The sequence below is a fragment of the Centroberyx affinis genome, unplaced genomic scaffold (assembly GCF_046629955.1).
Source record: "Centroberyx affinis isolate AG114_WGS23_722 - 3 ecotype Tasmania unplaced genomic scaffold, CSIRO-AGI_Caff_v1 ptg000559l_1, whole genome shotgun sequence".
In the NCBI taxonomy this organism is placed as follows: Eukaryota; Metazoa; Chordata; class Actinopteri; order Beryciformes; family Berycidae; genus Centroberyx; species Centroberyx affinis.
In genome coordinates this window covers 61,984-85,391 of record NW_027279202.1, presented here as the reverse complement: position 1 = coordinate 85,391, position 23,408 = coordinate 61,984, and the positions used below count along the sequence as shown (strand labels likewise).

Sequence of the window (23,408 nt, the reverse complement as noted above, 5' to 3'; positions counted from 1 at the left end):
TTCTTGGCCATTTCCATGCCAAAATCTACAAGGCTTCAGTGTTTTGGTGTATCATGGTAGAAAAGCCTCTGAAACAGCATTCAGACCATCATGGGACACTAAAACTCTCCACTGAAACCAAGACTGATGAAATTCTGTTAGTGTCAGCAGCTCTTCAAAGCAGAGTGACCCACTACACCTATACAGTGGCAGGGAAACTCTGGGAGACATCACTGCCTTTAAATGAAGAAGAATTAATTACAAAAAAACATTAAAAGAAAATTTCAGGTTTTCCAGACAGGTTTTTCTGGATCTGCGGTCAGGGACAAATCTCCATTATAACACCAGTGGACTACATGACTGATACCCAATATTTAATAAAGGCGAATATCGGCCTGATGAATTGGCAAACTTATAACTAATCGTCTAATCCTATTACATTCACATGGGAGTTAACATAGGAGTTGGTGTACATAGCAAATTAAGCAAACACTAACAGACACAATGTACATGTTAAAGGAATAGTTCACCCAAAAATGAAAATTCTGTCATCATCTCCTCCCCCTCATGCCAGTTGAAACACAGGTGAAGTTTGTCCATATAACACACAGGGAGGCTGCCAGCACAACTCCATAGCAGCCTTCTCCAAAACAACTGAAGTCAGTGGGGACCAGTTCTTCAGAGTTCCAAAAAGACCTACAGTATATTTACACCATCATTTAGTGCAAATCTTAACTACAGCTGATTGATTTGGAACAAATAATGGTGTATAGGTCTTTCTATTCACAGTGTGATTGTTTGGCTGTTTTTGTTTTGGAACTCTAAAGAACAGGTCCCCATTGACTTCAGTTGTTTTGGAGAAGGCTGCTACCAAGTTGTGCTGGCAGCCTCCCTGTGTGTTATATGGACTAACAAATTTCACCTGTGTTTCATTTGGCATGAGGGGGAGTAGATGATGACAGAATTTTCATTTTTGGGTGAACTATTCCTTTAAGACACAGGCTATATTAGTCTGGTGCAGCAGGAGCCTTGAGGTTAAAGAGACGACACTGACCAGTTTTGTGAATATGTTTGTCTCTGTGTGTTGAAGTCCGGTCAGGGGGCGGCGGCCTGGAGGTCCGAGGTGTGGACTGGTAGTGAATGGGAGCTCTCCGGACCGGCTGGGGAAATATGGGTGGGGGGGAAAGTGAATGAATTACACCCTCCGATCTCTCAACGAACACTGCCGAGGTGCTCTTGAGCAAGGCACTGAACCCCCCCGACCGCTCAGTGTCCAACAGCAGCAGACTGTGGCTGCGCTGAGAAGCTGCCAGGTGTGAATATGTGGAAGTGTATGAGTGTGAAGCAAGGTGTGGCTGGAAAAGAGCTTAGTCCACTTTCCCTGGATAAATAAAGGTTAAAAAAATATATATATGGGGTCAATTCAATTGTCAGTTGACACTCTCCTTTCATTCCCAACTCCAAATCCCCTACTCAACTCCAGTTCTGTTGCTGTAAACAACAATGTGTTCTTAATCAATTACAATCACACTTACAGTCAGAATTAGTTCATTCACCAAGTACAATAAATTCACAGGAAAGTTTCTTGGCGGCAGCAGTGCATTAAGGGAATCTGATCCTGTCACAGTCCCGGTTTTCATGCAGAATCTGAGCGTTACTCATTCATTGACTAAACTGACTTTAATGTTCCTTGATTACATTTTCCGCTGATAGCATGAAAAATTTAAATTTGTCATTTTTACTGCAGGATCATGCAGAGAGCTAGGGATGGAGATAAACTCTCTTACTCCCAACAAAATCTCTTTTTTTTTTTTTCTTTTCCAAATGAAGGGTTTAATTCCCCAAAGCTATATATATTGCTTAGAAAAATAACTGCCACCTGAGATTCCTTAATCCATATTTCATCACTTAAAAAAAGTCTTCCAAAGTGTTACTTTTTTGTAAGCAAAGGCCTTAAGTTGGCTGAAAACCTCATTAGTATTACAGAGTGAGTTATAGTGTTGTGCAGGCATTCATTTTCTAATAGAACGTGTCAGCTTTTTCAAATGGTGCATATCTCATTTTTGCAGTGAGACTCTTCAAAAAATAGAAGCCATCTACCCACAACAAAATCTCTTTTTTTTTTTCAAAATACACAGATCTTAAAGAGACAATAAGGCAATAAGGAAAGTCTTGTGATGCTGTTCATCTTCTGGGTCCTGCAGCTCAGTGCTTTGTTGTTATGTTATGCTTTGTTATGTTATGTGATGTTGTGTTGTGTTGTGTTGGGTTGGGTTGGGTTGTGTTGGGTTGGGTAAGGTTAGGTTAGGTTAGGTTAGGTTAAGTTATATTATGATCGGTTGTCATTTACTCCCAAGGAGGATACTCTCTGCTGGAAGGGCCAGCAGTCTGTCTGGACATGAACCCTGCAGCACCAATCGTTGCCAATAGCTTTTTAAGTGTTAAAGTGGTTTAGGGAGGATTTCCCCCTGTAGGAGCTGCCAACTCATTTACAGAAATGTCATTAGTCTGGGTTTTAATGGAGAGTTTTAGTGTCCCATGATGGTATAAAAGTTCAGAGTAGAAGTTCAAGAATTAACTTCTAAGGAAAACAAAGAATCCTCATGGATTTTTGAATTTTTGGGCATGAAATAACCCTAAAAGATAAAGATAAATATATATTTGCATAAAATATCAGCTATTGACAAGTTCGTTTAAAATATAGATGAATATATGAATATTAATATAGATCCAACCCTAACTAGAAGTCTGAAACTGAATTTAAGCTTTCAAATAATTGGTTTAAATGTATCCAAGAGCTTTAAATCCTCGACTAGTTTATTGAAGTCATGTACTTTAAGACTTTTCCAGGATCCAGGATGCACTTCCAGCGCTCTGAGCAGAACACACCCTCCTCTGGTTGCTGTGGGAGGAGGATGCGGTGACAAGGAGGGGTTCAACTTCAATTAGGACAGCCCCAAAAAAAAAGTTTGCACGGAGGAAAGGAAAAGGGAAGGAAAGGCGCACAGAGGAAGGCTATGGTGAACTGCTCCACCGATGCTTGTCTACGCGTAAAACAACATGCATTCTGCAAGCAAGTCCTGGCTTCTGCTCACGGGCTTCATACTGTTTTATATCATCTACCTGTTGCTCGGAGCCTTGGTTTTCTCCAGCATCGAGCGGCCGGTGGAGGAGCAGCTGAAAAATGACATCGAAGCCCTGAAGCAGGAGTTTCTGAACCAGAGCTGCGTCAACGCCACGTCCCTCGAACGGTTTCTGGTCAAAGTGTTGACGGCCAACAAGTACGGGGTGTCCATCCTCAAAAACTCCTCCGTCAGCTCCAACTGGGACCTGGCATCGTCCATGTTCTTCGCCAACACTTTGGTCACCACCGTCGGTGAGTTGAAACAAAAAAAACCAAACAAGTTATTGGTGAAGAAATCCTCAAAGAAGTCCAGTTTGGCTGCTGTGTGCCCGTGTTGTTTTTACGCAGGAAGTTTGGTTCTGAGACAAAGAAGTTTCTCTTGTTTTTAACCGGCCTTACCAAGCAGACCTAGTGTAATCATTTGCAGATGTCATAGGAAAATGATCAACTGTATATAATATCCTATAGTGATAGCATAGGGGATAAAAACACCATAAATTGAGCACCACAGACACACTACAAGTCACTATAGGAATATTATGGGAATTTTATAGGACATTTAACACCATGATGTACGATGAAGTTACTAAAATTCACTTTTTTTCTCTTTTTAGTACCAGAGACACACTACAAGTCCCCATATGAATATTATAGGAATTCTACAGTGATACTATTGGAGTCTAAAAGCTCCCATTGAGCGCCACAGCCTCGCTATAAGCCCCTATAGTGATATTATAATGACTTTAGGTGCCTTGTTGCAGCTGTTTAGCTTTCACCGTTTAATCAGTGAAGTTCAAAACACAAACACAGATACTGAAAAAGACCCAATAATTAGCCTGGTCATGTGATACAGTCAAAGAAAGAATCATCCCCATCCAGTTTCCTATTCCATCAGCCAAGTTTACACACTTGACTAAATTGGGATGGCTGTTTGTCAAATGATTTGATTATCATACACAGTGACCAGAGGAAATATCCAGTGGACTCGTGGCTTCATGGGACTTTTTTTGTGGAAATATGTGACAAAGAGGTTGAGAGGGAGGAAAAGAAGAGGAAAGAGGTTGATTTTAAGTTTGTGCCTTTTACCAGAACACAGGGTCTGATCTTTTGTGCGATTTGAGTTTCATTGAAATCGACCCAGGTCCATCTCCAGAAGGCTTGTCATTAAAATCTGAGTGTGCCCTCGAACCCCCCACCCCTCCACCCATCTGCACCCTGACCTAGACTCAGGCTCACACTTTAATTAGAGGAAGAGCGAGCTGTTTCTGAACCGGAGGTTGACTGCTGTGTGGGCAGTTTCTTGCCTTCAGGGCTTGTTTTCTTAAGGCTGAAGGTCGCTTCTGCAGGAGCATATTCATCTCAGTTCATTTCCAAAATATACATCTGTTTTGGAAAAAAAATGATTACCAGAAGTTCACTAAAATATAGATTTGATTTGGATCTTTTTTTTTAACCCACGGGGTAATCTTCCAAGAGTCCATCATTTTAAAAACAACACAGATTTAAACACTTACACATGTAAAATATCAGCAACAGCAACGAGAGAGAGAGACAGACAGAGCGAGTGAGCGAGAGAGAGAAAGAAAGAAAAAAGACAAATGAACATTTATTTATTTTTCATTTTGTGACAGTAGATGTCACTTCTTCAACAGTGGAAATGTCATGTGGCACCGTAACACTTCACATCCTGTCAAAGTTTGCTGATCATACATACTGTGCTCGGCCACATCCTGCTTCACATGTGCAGTTACACACATGAACTGCTGGGAGCGGCCCAGTCCAGTGTGTGTCCTGTCAGTGTGTGTCCTGTCAGTGTGTGTCCTGTCAGTGTGTGTCCTGCCAGCCACAGACAGGCGGAGGCGGAGAGAAGTGCCTTGCTCAACGGCAGGCAGCTTCATGGCAGGGGTGTGGAGGGAGGGAGGGAGGGAGGGAGAGGTGGAACATGACTCATTCACTTTCAGGCTGATGTCATGACAAAAATGGCTTCTGTGTTTACATATTTCATCCTATGATCTTAATCAAAGTGCCTTGGGTGGGGGGAGAGGGTCATGCATGATTGGAGAGTGAAGCTATGCTGACTTTAAAATCTCCGCCTGGTAACACCCAGGCGCTGAGGCAGAACAGTGTTGTCGGGGACAGAGATAATTGCTGAACAAAATAATTAATTCATGCATTGACTTAGCCGCTGCAGTTAGAAAATCAGTGAGCTACTACCTGGTATGTGGATGTTCAGCCACCAGCCTCCAGCTGGTTGATGCCAGCTGGTTGATGTACGAGCGCACACTGGATTTCCCTTAAGCAGGACTCTGAGGCTCTGGATCATAGCCTAAACCTAAAGCCTGCAAACAGTGTTACACACGAATGAATGAGCGGCTAATGAGCACACAGAGCCCGGCTCTTAATAGAGCTGCTGGCCACCTAATAAAGTAGTGCCAAGTAAAGAAATAAGAGCCACACAGAAAGTTTCTGTTAAGCTCCTGACTTGGCTCTCAGACCACAGGCTAAGTTTATTTTTTGAAGTAGAAAATTGCCCAACTTCACTGCTGTGTTGCCTCTGCTTGTTCAGCAACTCGCTGGCTAACCAGGCTGCAATCAGGTTTATTGTCATTAACTGAAGCCTCAAGCATTTTTGGTGCATATATTGTTATGTAATGTTTATTTTTACTAGGACGCATACAACCAGATTGACAAAGTGCAAACACCTGGCTGTTATGTTTGCCAGATTTCAGTCCCTGTCTTTAGAGATGGTTGGAGATCAACCCAAAACAGCTCTTTCATTACTAGACAGACTATGAACCAAAGTGCCACCTATTCTGTGGCTCTTAGCTCTGCTGTCTTTTAGGCCTATAAGTGCAACAAAGAAAGGGCCGAGTCTTAACATCTGAGGTTTCCTGCATTCTGCCTTTAGCTCCAGAATAAGGTGTTTCCCAGAGTGCTGCAGTGTTATCTTACAGGCCTGAACGTGCTGGAGGCTTTTATGACTCACATGCTGCCATGCTATATAGGCAAATTACTACCAACACACACACACACACACACACACACACACTACTGCCAACCACTAGCACAGACACTGCGCCATGCAAATTCATACACTAAGCAGAACATAAATGACACTTGTGTTCAGGAGAAGTGTCTCTCTAATCTCGTCTTTTCAGAATGCTGTATCATTTCCTTCCTGTTCCTGTAACATGTTGATGTGCTGTATGTATAGTTGATGTATGGAGTCCAAAGTGTTGGGACCTGTGTGTTCTGTCCTGGTGTTTTTAACTCCGGAGCAGCAGGTCGGTGATGTTTTGTCAGTGTGACCGTGAAGCACTTTGGACTGAGCAGCAGGCCAGAGGGAGAGGGGGCAGGAGGGGGGGGGGGGGGTCAGCGGCTCATGGTGATTCGGCTCTCATTAAAGGGATACTTGACATTTTGAATTGGTCCCATTTTAATTTATCAGACACTTGTTACTTGATGAGAAAGTTTCTTCAGTCGTCCTTCGGCGACCCTACAGATAGCTTGTTTGCATTCCTCATTGAAACCAGTGGGTACAGTCTTCAGGCACTGTTGCACAGAGAGGGAAGGAAAAATGGATATAATTAAAAAGCTGTTATTATGAAGGCATTTCTACTAGTGCTGCCAGCTGTAAGCTGATGAGCTAGCTTGTGGCTAGCGGTGCTGGTTGGATTTAAAAACAGGGATTGAATCAGCAGACCTGATACCATGTGGAAGGCTGTTCCAGAGTCAAGGGGCCGTCGCAAAAGATCGATCACCTCTTGATTTTAACCTGGACTCTGAACTAGGGCTGGAAAATTAATCGCAATTGCAATATCAGTCAAAATAATCACAGTTAGATATTTTTTCAAAATCGTTCAGCCCTACTCTGAACAACCTAATGGCTGAGGTGTCTGAAGACAACAGGGAGTTAGCAGTTCACTGATATATTCAGGCACCAGACCATGTAAAGCCTAGTATATAATTAATAATTGATTTCAAAAGCCTGGCTGCAGAATTCTGCACAATGTGAATGCTAGTTTTAAATCTTTAAATCTCTGCAGAGGTGAAGCAGAAATATACATCCTAGAGGAAATGTTTAACTACTGAGCAGAGTAGAAATATTCTCCTGACGTGTCTGATCTGCGGTTTTTAAATTAGTCTCCAGGACAGGGAATTACTTCAGCTCAAATCTCAGTAAAGCCCATAGCGGCTCCCAAACACGACACAAAGAAACAGAAAGAAAGATGGTTGAACCTTTGGAGAAAGAGTAAAGGGCATGGCCGTCCCATTCTCCCTATAGTCAAGCTCTGTGTTGCAGTCATTTTTCTGTTTTTCTTGCGGATCAAAGTTGTTGTTTTTTTGATGATGTCATCCTGGGTCAGGCTGCGGTGCATTGCAGCTCGGTCAGTGTGTTTTTTGAATCTCATTTCCTCTGCCCAAAACAAAAGGGAGGCTGTGCTAATCCGCCCAGCTGCGACTCTGAAGCTCCTCGGCTCTGATGTGGCAGCAGCTTCACTTACAGACCTGTGAAAAGAGCATTGAGACTTGTAGTTGACTGACTGGCCATCAACCACACACACTGACACACACACAGCGTTGTGGAGACTCACAGTAGATCTTTTTCATCTTTTCCACTCTGCTAATGCTTTGACTTTTTTGTGTGGTCTGTATATCAGATAGTTGCAGAGCAGCGGTTTGTTTTTGAAGGAGAAACATCCAGCTGACAATATGGGCCACTGTCATCACTCCTGATTGGTAATGATGGTTAATAACCTGCAGGAGAGACTTCCACAGAGAAAGCTTTGTACTCAAACGCAACCCTTCCCTTCTCGACAAACAAGCAGTGCCTTTTAAACAGATTATCCAAATCCCTCCTACTGATTACAGCGGCTTCATTACATTGAGCGTCTAATGGCGTTAGATCTTATAGCTTATTACGTTGTTGTTTTCTAAATGGATTGGACACAGCTGAGTCACGCTAATTCACACTCAAAGGAAATGCTTATCTTCCTGGAGTGAGACTATTTATTTAACCTTTTATTTAGCCAGATTAGCTCTGCTGATATCCAGGATCTCTTTAATTCTGGTAAATGATCTCAAAACTAACAGCGTGGCAGTAAATTTTAGGAGGTTACAGCCAATTCCCAAACCCACTGTAATAAAAGACAGCTATACATTGCTTTGAGACAAATACAGGTGTAATCTGCAAGCATTTGATTTTCCTACAGAGTTAAAGTGCTGTTGAACTCTGGTAGTCTCTTGGGTTGTGTATTTTCCTCCATGATAAAACCCCAGCTCCGGTAGAGGAGACTGGAGAATTGTGTTTTTTTTCCTCTCTCCATTCACTGCCATTGTATGGAGGAACAGCCTGAAAATCACACTTCTAGCACATAAACAAACGCCAACAGAGCAGATTCTGACAATATATAAAGAAACTAGTCATGCTGCTGAATTGTTTTTAAGTGAATCGCTTTCTTTATGCTTATTAACCCTTTCAGTCTGAACAAGTAATATAATATATAAAATAATATGTTTACCAATAATTGTAAATGGGTGCGAGAAAAAAGTGGGAGACTTTCTTATATACTGTCAGAATCTGCTTTGTTCGTGTTTGTTTATGTGCTAGAAGTGTGATGTTCAGACTGTTCCTCCATACAATGGCAGTGAATGGAGAGAGAAAAAAAAAACACAATTCTCCAGTCTCCTGTACCGGAGCAACAGATCACAGAATCACTGATGTGGGGGGTTTTATCATGGAGGAAGAGACACAACCCAAGAGACTACCAGAGTTCAAAAGCACTTTAACTCTTCTGCTGTGTGGGGAAAAATGATGACCTTGTTTTATTGAATCTGTTGTATTATAGTCTGATTTTGCAGCATAATCAATAATAACAGATCGGGACACTTGGTGAAAACAGCCAGTAAAGATACTAGTGTGAACCAACCACAACTAACTGAAACCTTTGACATGAGTCCCCCAAGAGGCCAGTGGGCCTCCGCTTTAGAGAACCAAAACTCAGAAGCAAAATAAGCAGGAACTTATTTTTCAGACCGCTTCTTTTCACATCAGATGGTTTAACATCCTCTGCCTGTACAGAAACTTTGTGAAGATGAGCGTTTCTGTTTTATTCCCCTCTGTAGAGCGATTTACTCCTTGTCTGAAAACTCACGCTGGTCAATATGGGTATACAGTATGTTGTGGCAATTTTATGCGTTTTTCTGTGTTTATTGTGCTTTTTCAGTTATGTGTTGATGCTGTGGTTGTATTGTTTTTATTATGTTTTTATAGTGTGTTCTGACTGCAAATCAGATTTCCCTCCCGCCACAGTAAAGATTGAATTGAGATGAGGCCAAAGCAGCAGCAGGTTTCAGTTACAGTGGTGTCAGTTGTTTGGTGGATGACGGCTCCCAGTAGGTTTGTGCTTCAGCAAAGGTTTGATGAATTTAGTTACTTCCGGCGTTAAGTAGTTGGCTAACGTTGACCACGATCACATAATTCCTTTCACTGGAACACTACTGGCTCAAAGCAGGCATCAGACAGCAGCATGGCAGTGTGGTTACAAGTGGAGTGAACCGTCTTAGTTCTGAAACCAAAACCACCACCTCTAATGTCCGCTAGGGTCGGCTCCAAAAAGACTCCAAACCGGCCCAACGCCATGCAAGTCAGTGGGACCACAGCTCGACTTCTCACTCAAAATACATTTTCTAGACAGGAGATTATGGTCTCAGTAGTTAATTTGACTTCTCATAATGTGTGTCCATATGGCAATTTTCTAAATAATTGCGTCATTAACGGTGCTGTGGGAAACCCCCGGCTTTGCTCTGGCTGCTCCGGTTCCAAAAAATGTCAACGGCAACTTTTGGTTTCAAAACGGCACTTCAGAAACCGATGGGTGACATCACACTCACTACATCCATCATTTTTTTTTACAGTCTATGGTTCACTCCACTCCTGTTCACAAAAACCTTTTTAATATATAATTTTCCCCCCTGTGCTCCATTTCCTTTAGTTATTTCATTCCATCTTTTTATTTTTTTTAAGTTTGTCTGTTTGCAATTTGACATTTATTTCCAGTATTTATTTCCATTATTTGACATTTTTTCCAGCTGTTTTTTTATCTTTTTGTCTGATTGTTCTTATGGTTGTTTCTATATTGCTGTTGTATCTCTCTGCTTTTGATTTAATGTGATTAAATTGCAATTCTGTGGGGTTTTGTTTGTTTGTACATCGTTTTTTGCTGTGAAGCATCTTTGAGTACCTTGAAAAGCACCATACAAATAAAATACATCATCATTAGTTCTTGTGTGGTTTGACAAGTCTATTTTTAGTCTCTTAACACCTTGAAAGCGTATATGATCTCGGCTTGTAATGCTTTCCTGCACACTCCTCTGGTGTGAGCAGTATGCAGCAAAACATCGTAGACAATAAGATGCAAGATTGCTCTTATTACTGTGTTTGTATAAAACACAATAAATCACACCCTCTCCCTCTCCTCCTCCTCCTCCTCCTCCTCCTCCTCCTCCTCCTCCTCCTCCTCCTGTCTCCAGGTTACGGCCACACCACTCCTCTGTCCGACACGGGGAAGGCCTTCTCCATCCTGTACGCTGTGATCGGCGTTCCCTTCACCATGCTGGTGCTGACCGCCTGCGTCCAGCGGCTCATGTTCCCTCTGGTCCACGCTCCGGTCGGCCTGTTCCAGCGCTGCGGCCTGGACCCCCGGCCCGCCACCGCGCTCCACTTCATCCTGCTGCTGGTCCTGGTGGTGCTGGGCTTCTTCGTGGCGCCGGCGGCCGTGTTCAGCGTGGTGGAGGCATCCTGGTCCTTCCTGGACGCCGTGTACTTCTGCTTCATCTCGCTGTGCACCATCGGACTGGGGGATTATGTGCCGGGTGAGCAGCCTGGACAGAAGTACAGACCGGTTTACAAGATCGTCGTCATGGGTGAGTCCGGCTGTCTGTCTGCACAGTGGAGACGAACAACACACAGTGATAGAAGCACATTTATTTGGGCTAGGGATGTTAATGAGTAATCGACAATCGATTAATAAGAGCTAAGAATTTGATCGATCAAGCATATATTAACTGATTAATCGACAATGTAATTTAACTTTCACCGAAAAAGAAAGCCAAGCAAGTGGGTGAAAAGTCTAGTGTAGAAGCATTACACCCGAAAAGACAACAGTATTCATTGTAAACAATGTAATACAGTGTTGAAATACAGCAGGTCTACAAGCACAATGACAGGGAATGCAGGAAGAACTTTTGAATTTTGCTTGGTTGATTAACTTGTTGAGTAGGCCTAAAGACGAGTGTACAAACACACATTTTCTATTTTCTATGTCAAAAGTTGTTTTTTTACATAATGATTAATCGATCAATTGGTCGTTAATGTGACTGATGGTCGAGGAAATTGATTAAAATTTGCATCCCTAATTTGGGCCAGTGCATTTGGACACAGTGCGTGTTCCTCACTGTATTTGACTGAGTGTTAAGTACCTGCAGTGTGAAGTGCGTGGGTCTGGCTGGCTGACCGGCTCTGCCTATCTAGAGTTTTAGCTGTACAAACATTTCTCCGACGCAAAGCTTCAGTTTTTATGCTAAGTAACGTTAGACTGAAGCGCAGTGAAAAAAGCCAAGAGGTAAGAGAGGAGGAAGCTAATGTTATGAAGCCGAGTGTGAATACTGTTCACTGAAAAAATGCAAGTTAGCTAGTTAGCCTAGCTGACCTTCCAACATCATGATGTCATGGTCATGAATGAATGCAGAAGATAAGCCATTGCCATTTCTATTTTTTATTTATATTTTGACCTTCCTTGTTCCTTGTTTTCTTTATTCAAGTTCACCAGTTAGCTAACATGTGCTCCGGAAAACTGGTTCTTTGGCTCCGCCCACTGAGGTTTAATTCAACCAATGAGATTATTTCTGCCTCTGAGAAATGTTTGTAGATCTAAAACTCTAATCTGCAGGGGGGGGTTTTTAGGCATAACTATGAAAACTAACGGAGATGGAGAATTGATTCCAGCTCCTCAGGGTGTTTACAGGGTCAAAAAATGTGTTTAACCTAAAATGTAAGAGGGAGAAATTATATCTTTGGGTGTAACAGCAAATTACAGTCTTAAATTCTGCTTCTACGCTGAATCCCCGGCCTTCAAATCGAGTTAAATGTCGGAGAAAATACTTAATTTTATTCAAGCTGAGCAAATCCTATTTATAATTTCTAATGAGAGTGCTGACATCCAGCTTTTGCTCCCCTACTTTTCAGTATCGTCTGCTCACACTTTCATGCTGTAGTCCAAGTCTTTTGAAGTCTGGTTTGAATGTCATACATCATATGTGTGTAGTCACTGCACTGCCTACACACTTCCTCTGCAGAGGCCCAGTCATCTGTGTTTGATAAGAGGGAGTGACTCATCATCCTCCCGGACACAGCAGCACAGCCTCGGTCATATCAGCATCCGTGTGCTGATATGACCGAGCTACCTGGCTTTCAATGGACAATTCAGGGAAGTCGTTTCTGGTTAATGCAGTGAAATTAGTACAGGATATCACTCACACTCTTGAATTTAAAAAGAAAATGCCAGGATTATAAAATTACTAGCTTTCCCTCCCTCTCTCCCTTCCAAGTTCTGATTCAGTGTGCACTTAGTTGACAGTATGTTGCTGCACTATAGTGTCAGGATGCCAGAAATGAAAATACATTTGCCCACACAAAACAGTTGCTTATACAAAAATGTTGAATATAGATATTTTGTAATATAGGGAATGGATTGCACAAAAGATAAAACTGCTATTTTTTTTATCTTGAGGCAGGAAGTGTATTGTTAGTCCCGCCCACCTCTCCCCCAGGTTTTCGCACTTCACTCATCTTGATAAGTTATTGACCTTTAAACAGCATCTAGCCTGAGGCTGAGGTCAGCAGCGTCCGCTAAGTCTCACAGGTGCTGAAGAAACAGACGGACGGATTCTAGGAGTTTTTTTTAAATGGGGGCAGCAGGTGGACATCACTAACTTGGGGGTTCAAGGACCATAAGCATAAAAACAAGGTTAAGACTTAAAAATGAACTGTAATGCTATATAGTTTGATTGTTTTTAATTGATTGTGTGTACTCAAGATTCAGAAAATAAGTTTGAATATGCTCAGAAACCAATTATTACCTGCAGGACAAAGTTTAAATCACTGTAAGGACTCATTTGATTTGTTTTGTCCAGTGATTATTTAGGTGAAAAACAGACTCTGGACTGTGAAATATCTGGAAAAAATGTCAATCTTCTTTTAGTCAAAAACAGCACCTTGGTCACCTAAAACAAAACAATCTTACATTTCAGCCAATTTCAATGTGTCAATCAGAGTTAAACAGCCAATGACGTACAAGAAAAAGTAGTTATTCATATGCAATGATGATTGATGTATAGAAGAGACAAACTACTTATGCCAGAGGTGTGACAAAGTCAACTTTGCTCAAGTCCCAAGTCATTCTCAAGTCAAGTCTCAAGTCTAAATGTAGATTATCAAGTCAAGTCCATGTCATTAATGTCAAGTCTCAAGTCTAAATGTAGAACAGCAAGTCAAATCAGAACAAATCAAGAGTCCAGTATCAATTTAATATCTTAAAGAAAACTAAATATCTAGGACTTTTCAATGCACTATGGTTTTAATAGGATAAAAACTTGGTAAGAGCATCATGAGTTTGATTTCTATAATCAGTTTCAACTTCAATAAATTCAATCATTCCATACAAATTCAGAAAACAGAATTTAAATTCAGTCGTCTGCTGGAACAAATCTCATCACTTTCAATCTAAGTCATTTACACAAACACAAGATCTCAAGTCAAGACTTTAGAAACCTTTTCAAGTCATCAAAGTACAAGTCAGAGTCAAGTCCCAAGTCACCAGAACCCAAGTCAAGTCAAGTCTCAAGTCTTCATGCATCAAGTCAAGTCTCAAGCTATTAAAATTATGACTGGAGTCCCCACCTCTGGTACATTATGGGTGTCTGTCTTAGATCAAAATGAGCCAAAGGGAATCACAGCTCACACATCAACACCACTGATTAATTTCTCACCTCTTTTCTCCACCAACTCCTCTTCTTCCTTCTCATTTCCTCTTTTTTTTGTAGAAGAGAACAAGAGGAGGCAATTTCTGTGAGATGATTTATTTATTTGTTGATAGTGAAGACACACAGGATGGAGCATGAGAAGGATTATTGGCTGAGGCAGAATATATAAATGGATTATTGTGACAGGGTTAGGGTTAGTGACATTATCAAGGACAGAGTTGTTTTTAAAATGTTTGTTGATACAGGGAAGACCGACTGACACTTTTTCAGCAACACCAGAGACTTGAAGTTTTAGGCAAAAAAGAAAAACTGCAAAACATCTCCATCTTAACAAGTCATTTAGTCTATTTTTGAGTCTTAAAACGTGTTAAATCTCAGTTTTCAAGCTGTTTTTGTGGCCTCATTCAAATGAATGGGAAGTGAAAATCTGAACACTGCAAACTCGCCCAGGTGCATCCGTTCTTGGTGAGTAGTTTATATTCTGGTTTTCATGGTGGCCAAGTGCCAAATAACCCCCAAAATTAAGGGGAATATTGCTTTAAGATGGATGTTTTTTGCAGTGAACCGATATGAAAATATCCACACACATGCATTTCTGCACCCAGATTAACACGTAAAAGTATTAAAACTTATTTCCAGGATGATTTGTCTGTTGTACAGTAGGGAGCAATAGGAGGAATGAGACTAACTGGTCGTCTCCACCCAGAGGGGAAGATGACCTGCAGCCTTCATTCACACCTCTGATGTGAGAAGCAGCACTTCTCTTCTTCTTCTCTCCTCTTCTCTCCTCTTCTCTTAGCAGCAATAAGCAGCTTGAGTCAGAGGTTGGGAGGTGCGACCTCATCTACCAAACCGCTCTCTGACTTCATCTGAGATGTGGCAGTCGGGAAATTTAAGCTTTTTTTCCTCCGCTGCGCTCATTGTGAGTTAATCCGACTTTACAAAGAATTTGATGAAAAAAGGAAATGGAAATGATATCTGAAGCGTTGGGGCTCGGATAATGATAGAAATTGTTTTTTGATTTGGCATAAAAAAAAACCTGGAGAAAGTCAATATAACCCGCTGGTCTTAATATCAAGATCGGTTGCATATGAATCACAACTTGGTTTGGATTTTGAAAGAAAACACCGCTTGCACATCAGAAGTTTTTTTATGATATTTATTACATTGCCGTTTATACGCTGCACTGCACACATTAGAAGTTGATCATTGCATACCGTGGCAGAATGACATGTTGTGAGCCGTCTCTGCCCCATGATTCATGGTGTTAATTCACACACTCGCCCTTTATGAGACGTGAGATGTGAGCAGAGCCGAGCCGCTCGCATGCTAATTGTGAGCGTGATGCAAACGTACAAAGCCTTGTAATCCATCTCAGTCGCTCTCAGACAGAGACGCTCCGTCACATGATGGAGGTTTTTATCATAGTCATGCTGTTTGTCCCTTTCTGCGTATGACCTTACTCTGTAATTGAATTAGGGTTGGAATGACTGTTTTGTCTAAAAGTAGCCTCACTGTTGTTCTGCTCCTCCGTTGTCCTGATGTCACTGGACAGAACGGTCTGTTGCTGCACAGTGATTTGACTAGAAATACTGTTAAAGGAAAAATCCACCCTAAAACTCTTCAACACTGTCAAAAGAGTTAGTTGCTTCGGTGTCAGTCCCTCAGAATCAAAGAGCAAGGGCTTCTTTCTAGAGCCGCCATTTTGCACCGAGAGATGTTCAACAATCATACAGGGAGAAATCCATCTTAGAAGAGAAGAGGAGAGAGACCAATTTCTCCAAAAGGCGGGGGGGGTGTAAGATACATAATTGGCTGGGGGGTCTGGGGAAAAACAAGACTAGGTCAAAACCTAGTATATGGCTGGACCGTGTATGAGTGTGCCACGTGCCACGGCCGACCAATGGTGTAACTAACTCCGCTGTAGACTGCTCATACAGAATAATAGTCCATACTGAGTGATCAAGTTACACCATTGGTCGGCCGTGGCACGTGGCACATCATAGGATCACAGAGCCAGAAATTTAAGTTTCGTTTTCTCCGCCATCTTGTTTCTCCGCTGAGATCAGGAGCCCGTTTCTCCCACACAGTAAGCAGGCTGACCAATATCATGCATGTAAGCTGAAGCTAAAGTAGAATCTATACAATTATATAATATCACCGTTTATTTCGATGCATATGCGCGAGCTCAGTCCACCTGAAGCCCCTCTGTTCTGAGAGAGACACAAACAAGCATGGAGGTTTCATCACGCCGAGGGCTTATTTCAGTCACTCAGTGAGTGACAGACATTCACGTTTGTAGGGCTGGCCCCGCTGTTGCGGTCCAGCCAAAAATAGTAATTTAAAACAAATTTCCTGCATTTCTACACCACCTAACCTCTTGGATTAAGTCAAGAAACAGCAACCCTGTATAATGTTAACCAAAAATGTAAAATTATGTTATATTACTAGATTTCAGCATTGAGGTGCTTACATTCATGATTTTGCATAGGCATACTAACCTAAAAACCTATTATTGGGAATCGTGAGAAAGTTTCAGAGCGACAGAGACACAGAGCGTCCCCGTAACCATAGCAACTCGCTCTCACTCCTGCCCGAGAGAAGAGGGAGAGACGCAGAAGAGACGCTGAGATTACTTTGAGCAGCATGCATGGGAATAAATTACAATATAATACATTTGTGTATATTTCTCACTATTCAGATGGTCTGAATAACTCAGTGCTGCTCTGTCTCGTCTGTCCTGCTGTCAGTGTCTCTTTTCGTGCCGCGACGTTATCAGTTATGAATTTGTTTTTCACTGCGTGAGAAAATGGACTTGTGGCGTGAGAGCGTGTGAAAAGTGTCAATTGTGTGAGTCTCACGGTCAATGCGTGAGAGTTGGCAGCCCTGACATGAGTCAGAATAGTATAAACAGAGGTGTAACTATACACCCAGAACAGAGCATCAACACATTTCTAACCAGTATAATATTTAGCATCCCTCTTCTAAACCACAATATCTGCTTCAGTATCATCTGGGCGCTAATATACTCTTTCTTTCCCCCATTGACTTTAAATAGAAGTGCTGCTGCTGGGGTTTTGAGGTCAGGAGGCCCAGGCGGACGGGCTGGGACTCGCCCGGTGTTTTCCTCTCTGGTCCCTCTGGGTTTAATCTCTCAGCCTCGGTCTGGAAGGAGGCCCGTTTCCTCGTCCCTGAGACTCTGTGTTATATAATGATGATGTGGGTCAGGTCCGGTCAGATTAACCTGAACCAGGTCCCCCCCGGGTCCTGAGGAGGATTAGTGACCGACTCCTGGATGTGGCTTGTTATTCTCACAGCCTGATGATGTGATGTTCCTGAAAAACAGTGTGTTGTTTTTCTCCAGCCAAAGTGCTGTGGGCTAAAGCAATATGTAAGTGCTTTCACATGAACGCTATAAATAGTGGTAAACAAGTGTTGGTGAACTATGACCTCCAGTTAGTTAAGCATCACAACCATCAATATAGACAAAAATCGATTGTATAAAAAAAACAAAAACGTAATATGTCCTTAATTTATGTCCGTCCCTTTCTTATTCTGCCAATTTATAGTTTCAAAGCTTTCGTTAGCTATGTTCCATCAGAAATTGGCTGGATTTTGCCAGCTTTGTTTCTTTATTTTGGTTTTGAAATGGGTCTCAAAGGAGAATAATAATGATTTAAAGTTAGATTTAGATAAGGCAGAGAAACTTCTAACAAAACCAAATGCAGGCTTCATGGATTCTCTCGCTCTGTGGAAGCTGATTTTCATACTGGACAAAGAATGAATGGCAGCAAATGTCTTCTTCTGAAGGGAGGAAAACGAGCGCTGATATCTGCAGCTATGCTGATTGTGTTCATACAAACCAGGGATAATAGAAAGGAGAGGGGTAAAATAGACTATTGGCTCAAGCTGAAAAAACACAGCAGTATTGTACTTTGAATTCTATTCCAGGAAGCATTAAATGGACTTAAATTTGTCTTTCTAAAGCCTGCAGATAGACGGATACAGGACCAAACCTGCTTGGTATTCCAATGGAAAACCAAAGGCTGCAGATACTGAACCTACATCGGCCCCAGTGTGGGAACAACACAGTAAAGAAAAACCGTAAAGCTAGGGAGCTGAGGCCTCTGTAATCCTACACTGTTTTTTGCTGAAGAGGTGGCCTACTTGTGCAGTGAGAGCAGCGTTGTCCCGGACCTGAACTCCGCGTTCATGTGGGACAGACAAAGTACATGCACATGCATGTGACATGTAGCCTAAACCTCCCGGCTTCTCTTTAAGGACAGCGGACAAAAGAATCAGGGCGTAAACAACCGGAGATGCGGCGCCGACTTTTTGTTTTGACCGCTGCTGCCGACTTGAATGCATTTTTGTCCCTCTTTCTTTTGAAATGGTTTGACCTCATAATAACATTGTACATACTGTAGTTCCTCTTTGTCCTATCCAGTTTGCATTACAGCTTGACATTTATTTATTCTCTGGCTTAACTGGCCAGATCTCGGCTTTGTGTGTTTTTAACCGGTCAGAAGTTTCAAGTTTCAAGTTTATTTGCCATTTAACATAAAAACGCATTGGAATTCTTGATCACGAGCCTCGCGTTATTCAGCAAAAAAACACATAAGAACATATGAGAAACATGGTAGAAAAAGGACAAAGACTCATAAGAAACAAAATAAAGGCATGATAAGACATAAAACATAATTATGCAGCAGTACATGCATTGTCGGCAAAGTGTGAGTCCAGCAGTTTGACCCATTTTAGTTAGGAATTTGACATTAAACACATAGCAGGTCCATAGTCCTCTGTACACTTTGTGTATGTGTTAACTAGCATTGTAAATAAATAGGTGGATGAACTGTGAACTCCAGTCGGTGATCACCAGACGGCAAACAACCACTGATATAAACAAACTAAACTAGTTTCAGAGTACTATTAATTCACATTTTATTTTTTTAAAGAGTTTGATACCATTCACTGTACTGTATGCAATGCATTTATGTCACAAAGATTTACATTACCTTGAAAAACCAGCTCAACTATTTCAGAAGTAAAAAAGGTCAGTTGATGACCCAGAAACTCTAGTAGTAGTGATTCCCACAGGCCCCAGCGGCCACCAATATAAATACAAAAGCCAATCCAAGTCTCAGAATTCATCATATCATATTCATATATCATATTGTTACACCAGTCTGATGCAGATCTAAATTAGCACTGATGTAATTGATCCAACAGTCATGTAATCTGATGACTTTCTGTTAGTTTGGGATTACTTTGCCTCCATAGATTGTGTTTTGTTTATTGCAGTTTGTTCCAGTTTACACACTGTAGCTTGAAATTTGGCGATTGTTAATAATGTCATGTACAACCAGTATTTCAATTCCAAACTAGTGACTGTATTTCCTCGATCTGAATTGGGAGTGGCGATAGACTAGAGGTTAGAGACGTGGGCTTGTGACCGGAAGGTTGCTGGTTCAAATCCCTGGACCGGCTGGGAAGATGTGGATGAGGAAAGTGAAGGAAAGGCAGGAAATACGTCCCTCGATGAATAAAGGTTTAAAAAAAAAAAAAACATCCTTTCACCTTCAAACATCCAACATTCAAAAGTATCTTGTCTGACTAATGTGTTTTTACAATAATTCTTATTGATTAGTTACCATTCTTTTATTCTGATTACTGTGAACCTACTTCCCAAACCACAAGTTTTATTTTATTCTAAAAACAGATACTAAGCACTTCTTGACTATATCCTTGGACTCACTCTGCACAGGAGTCATTTATTACACAGGACTTAATGCTCAACAGACACTTTAATAGTTTTATATTTTTATCTTCATAGTTGTATGGTTTTATATTTATTTATATTGCCTTACACCTTTCCTGTAATATTTTTTATTACCTTTCCTGTACTGCCTTGGCATTGTTCTGCCGAATTTGCTGCTGTGACACCCCGATTTCCCTCAGGGGATCAATAAAGTGCAAACTTATCTTATCTGAAAATGAGTTATGCACCATTTAGACAAAGCCCATACCTGACACTTACATTTGATTGCACAAAATCAAATCTATTATTTTTTACTTTTTGAAAAATAGCAGGTAACTTACACTCACTGGTTGACCAAATTATGACTTCTACAGATGGGATCCTTTATTTTAGAGATAGTGAAAGGTGAACTTCAGGTAATGACTTTCTATTGTAAACTCTTGTGACCCCTGTATTTCTGATTTCTGACTAGAGCTGCAACGATTAATCAATTAGTTAGTCAACTATTAAATTAATTGCCAACTATTTTGATAATTGATTCATCGGTTTGAGTAATTTTAGAGAAAAAATAAAAATTAAAGAAAAATAAGTCAAAATTCTCTGATTCCAGCTTCTTAAATGTGAATATTTTCTGGTTTCTTTACTCCTCTATGACAGTAAACTGAATATCTTTGGGTTGTGGACAAAACAAGAGATTTGACGATGTCATCTTGGGCTTTGGGAAACACTGATCGACATTTTTCACCATTTTCTGACATTTTATAGACCAAACAACTAATCGATTAATCGAGAAATAATCAACAGATTAATCGACAATGAAAATAATCGTTAGTTTCAGCCCTATTTCTGACCTTTCTGTTTTCCCCCCTCCAGTCTACCTGTTTGTGGGACTGATGATAATGTACCTCCTGCTGCGCACCTTCCACAAGATGGCCGACCTGCACGGCCTGACCAGCTTCCTGCAGCTGCCGCGCTGCGAGGACGCGGAGCCGGAGGAGGACCGGGAGCCCATCGTGGAGGACGGGCCCGAAGACCAGACCCCCTCCTCCCCCTACCTGACGGACAGAGCCGCCTCCAAGCCCCTGGAGCCTGGATCTCAGCCCTCGTACAACACCATCAACAAGGGCTGAGCTGTGGCGGAGGAGAGAGACGCTCTACCTCTGATCTGGTGATGAAATACTGAGCCTGCTGGGCTGAATCTGAAGTCTCGTCTTAAAGAGGAGCTAAACCCCAAACCCAAATCTGAGTAAAGCCTTACATCTAATGGTAAAAAGCATGCTAGTGAAATCGCCATCTGCTATTGGCTGATCCTCTGTGCCAGGTGATGTCACCACCTGTTCTACTCTATAGAAGGTGACATCACCTGGCACCAAAGATCAGCCAATAGCAGATGGCCATTTCAGTAGCATCAAGGAGATTTTACCATTAGATGCCAGGCTTCACCACAGATTTAGGTTTGGGGATTTGTCACTCTTTAATATTTCCATCCTTTCTTCTCATGTCTCCGTGTTAAAATACGCAGAGGGGGGAAGAGAGCGTACAAACCACAGATGATGATTGTGGTGATGATGATGATGTTCGAACAGGAGAAAGGGTTTGAGGAATTGAGAAGGGAGTTTTGAGATTCAGCCTTTGGAAAACAAGAACTACACCAGTCTGTTCCAAGACAGAAATGAGTTTACTGCCTGTGAGAGGGGCTGCAGACTTTTCCAAACGGTTTCTAAGCCGCTCGCCGCACACATGACATCGGACCGTTCAGCTTAACTACGGAAACCCACCTGGGCCAAAAGGCACAGGTGTACCTTTCCCTACAAAACACTAGTGCTGCCTCTGTAATCAAGGGTTTGTTCTCCGCTGCGTGTTTACAGCCTCACTGCAGCGCATGAAGGGCTGGGACCAAAAACTGGCAATGCAATATGTTGTTATGACTGTTTCAGACCAAAACCAGACCAAATACGTCTTTACATGTATCGTTTATATTTTGTGCTGTAGGTTAGGGTTGTTGGTTCAGGTCGGAGAGATGGCGTCTGTGCGCTAAAACTCGAACCCGGTGCCAAACACCAAATCAGTCTTGGTCGTTTGTTTGTGGATGCAGTCACACTTGTCAGTTCAACACGATTTTTGAGTTCTGATTGTAAAAATCAGACGTCATGAGACCACATCACCGTGCACACTTCTCCACAAATGTCTTTTTACACGTTTGGCTGTGTTTTTTTTTTTTTTTTAACTTGGGTCCATCGCTCACATGCACATTATGGCCGGATTGCCCGTCCAATCGTACTTGTAGGCTTCGGTCTGGCTCACTAGATTAGACTTCTGTTCCTGATGTGCCACTTTAACGCCTCCTCACCTGCATGGATGATAGCAATCGAATTGAAAAGACAAGTGTAACTGTTGAAACCTGTGGACCAATTCCTCAATCACAGGTCAGACTTAGCTCTTTGACTGAGGATTTCATGTTTTCCTCATTTTTGTAATGAAGTTTAATCAGACATCTCCTGTATGTAGCTCTCCTGTCTCTGGTTTAGAGCTCAGATGCTACAGATCAGCACTCTGCTATAAGGACTAGGGCCGTCTGCCTGTACGCTGCTGCCCCCTGGTGTCTACTTGTATGTACTGCAACGTCTTACTACGCCTCCGAAACAGAAACTATAGGGTTAAAGGGTTGGAATAGAGGGAATGAAGCAGAAATAATAGAAAATATGGGTCAGTAAGACGTGTTTCATGGTGGTGATTGAGGGCATGATGCATCTGAACGGGAAACCAAATGATACTTGTCAATCACAGTCTGTTATGTGTTCCTGTGTCTTAATATCTGATGTGAATCCTTGGTGTTATCTGGATTTCTGTCCATCTGAGCTCATGAAAGAGACTCTAAAATGCACTTTAACCGTTTCACACCATTTTTTTTTTTTTCCTTTACCATCTGAACAGCAGGACACTGTCTGGAGTGTAAACAGGCCAAATGTATCCTGATACTGTAATGTAAGTTATCTGTGTCCGAACATGTTGGTGTATGTAGCTGTAGTGTTGGAATATGAATTAGTCGTGTATTCACATTGAAAATAATAATAAAAAAAAAATTACTTTGTAGTATTTTGTCATTTTTGATCTCACAAGCACGTCATCCCAGTATTTTACTGCTCTCTCTCATAGGATTTCTCCAGTTACGCTGTCTTGTTTTGGGTTTTTTTGTACTGAAAATCCATCATAAAACAGAATTTGCATGTCTTGTGGTGATTTGCAGTTTAATCAAGCAATGTGAATATGTACAAGACAGAGTTTATTGATACATTAATGGTTTTTCTTGTGATTTTTACAGGCACACGGCTTTGTTTTTTCCTCCAGACATTTACTAATTGAAGAAAGTGTTTTTCTGAGCATCCATACTCTCCTGATTCACAGTCCTACATTTAGACTCTTTCACACCTCGGCTCATTTGAATGTAATAACTCAAACACTGAGTCCACAAAGTCAATTTTTCCAATTTACTGTCAGTGG

The 23,408-nt window shown here is 41.6% G+C and overlaps 1 protein-coding gene across 1 annotated transcript; it reads left to right on the top strand.

The window, feature by feature from the left end:
- Window positions 1-2,975: 2,975 nt before the first annotated feature.
- Window positions 2,976-23,000, top strand: kcnk6 (potassium channel, subfamily K, member 6). The gene is made up of 3 exons (XM_071518235.1): window positions 2,976-3,355; window positions 10,637-11,029; window positions 20,781-23,000. Exons 1-3 carry the CDS (start codon window positions 3,040-3,042, stop codon window positions 21,035-21,037), a joined length of 966 nt encoding a protein of 321 aa, XP_071374336.1. The 5' UTR covers window positions 2,976-3,039; the 3' UTR covers window positions 21,038-23,000.
- The last annotated feature ends 408 nt before the right edge of the window (window positions 23,001-23,408 follow it).

Coding starts and splice junctions, on each gene's coding strand:
- kcnk6 (XM_071518235.1), top strand. CDS start 3,040: ATGCATTCTGCAAGCAAGTCCTGGCTTCTGCTCACGGGCTTCATACTG. Junction 3,356..10,636: donor CACTTTGGTCACCACCGTCG/GTGAGTTGAAAC, acceptor TCCTGTCTCCAG/GTTACGGCCACACCACTCCT. Junction 11,030..20,780: donor TTACAAGATCGTCGTCATGG/GTGAGTCCGGCT, acceptor TCCCCCCTCCAG/TCTACCTGTTTGTGGGACTG.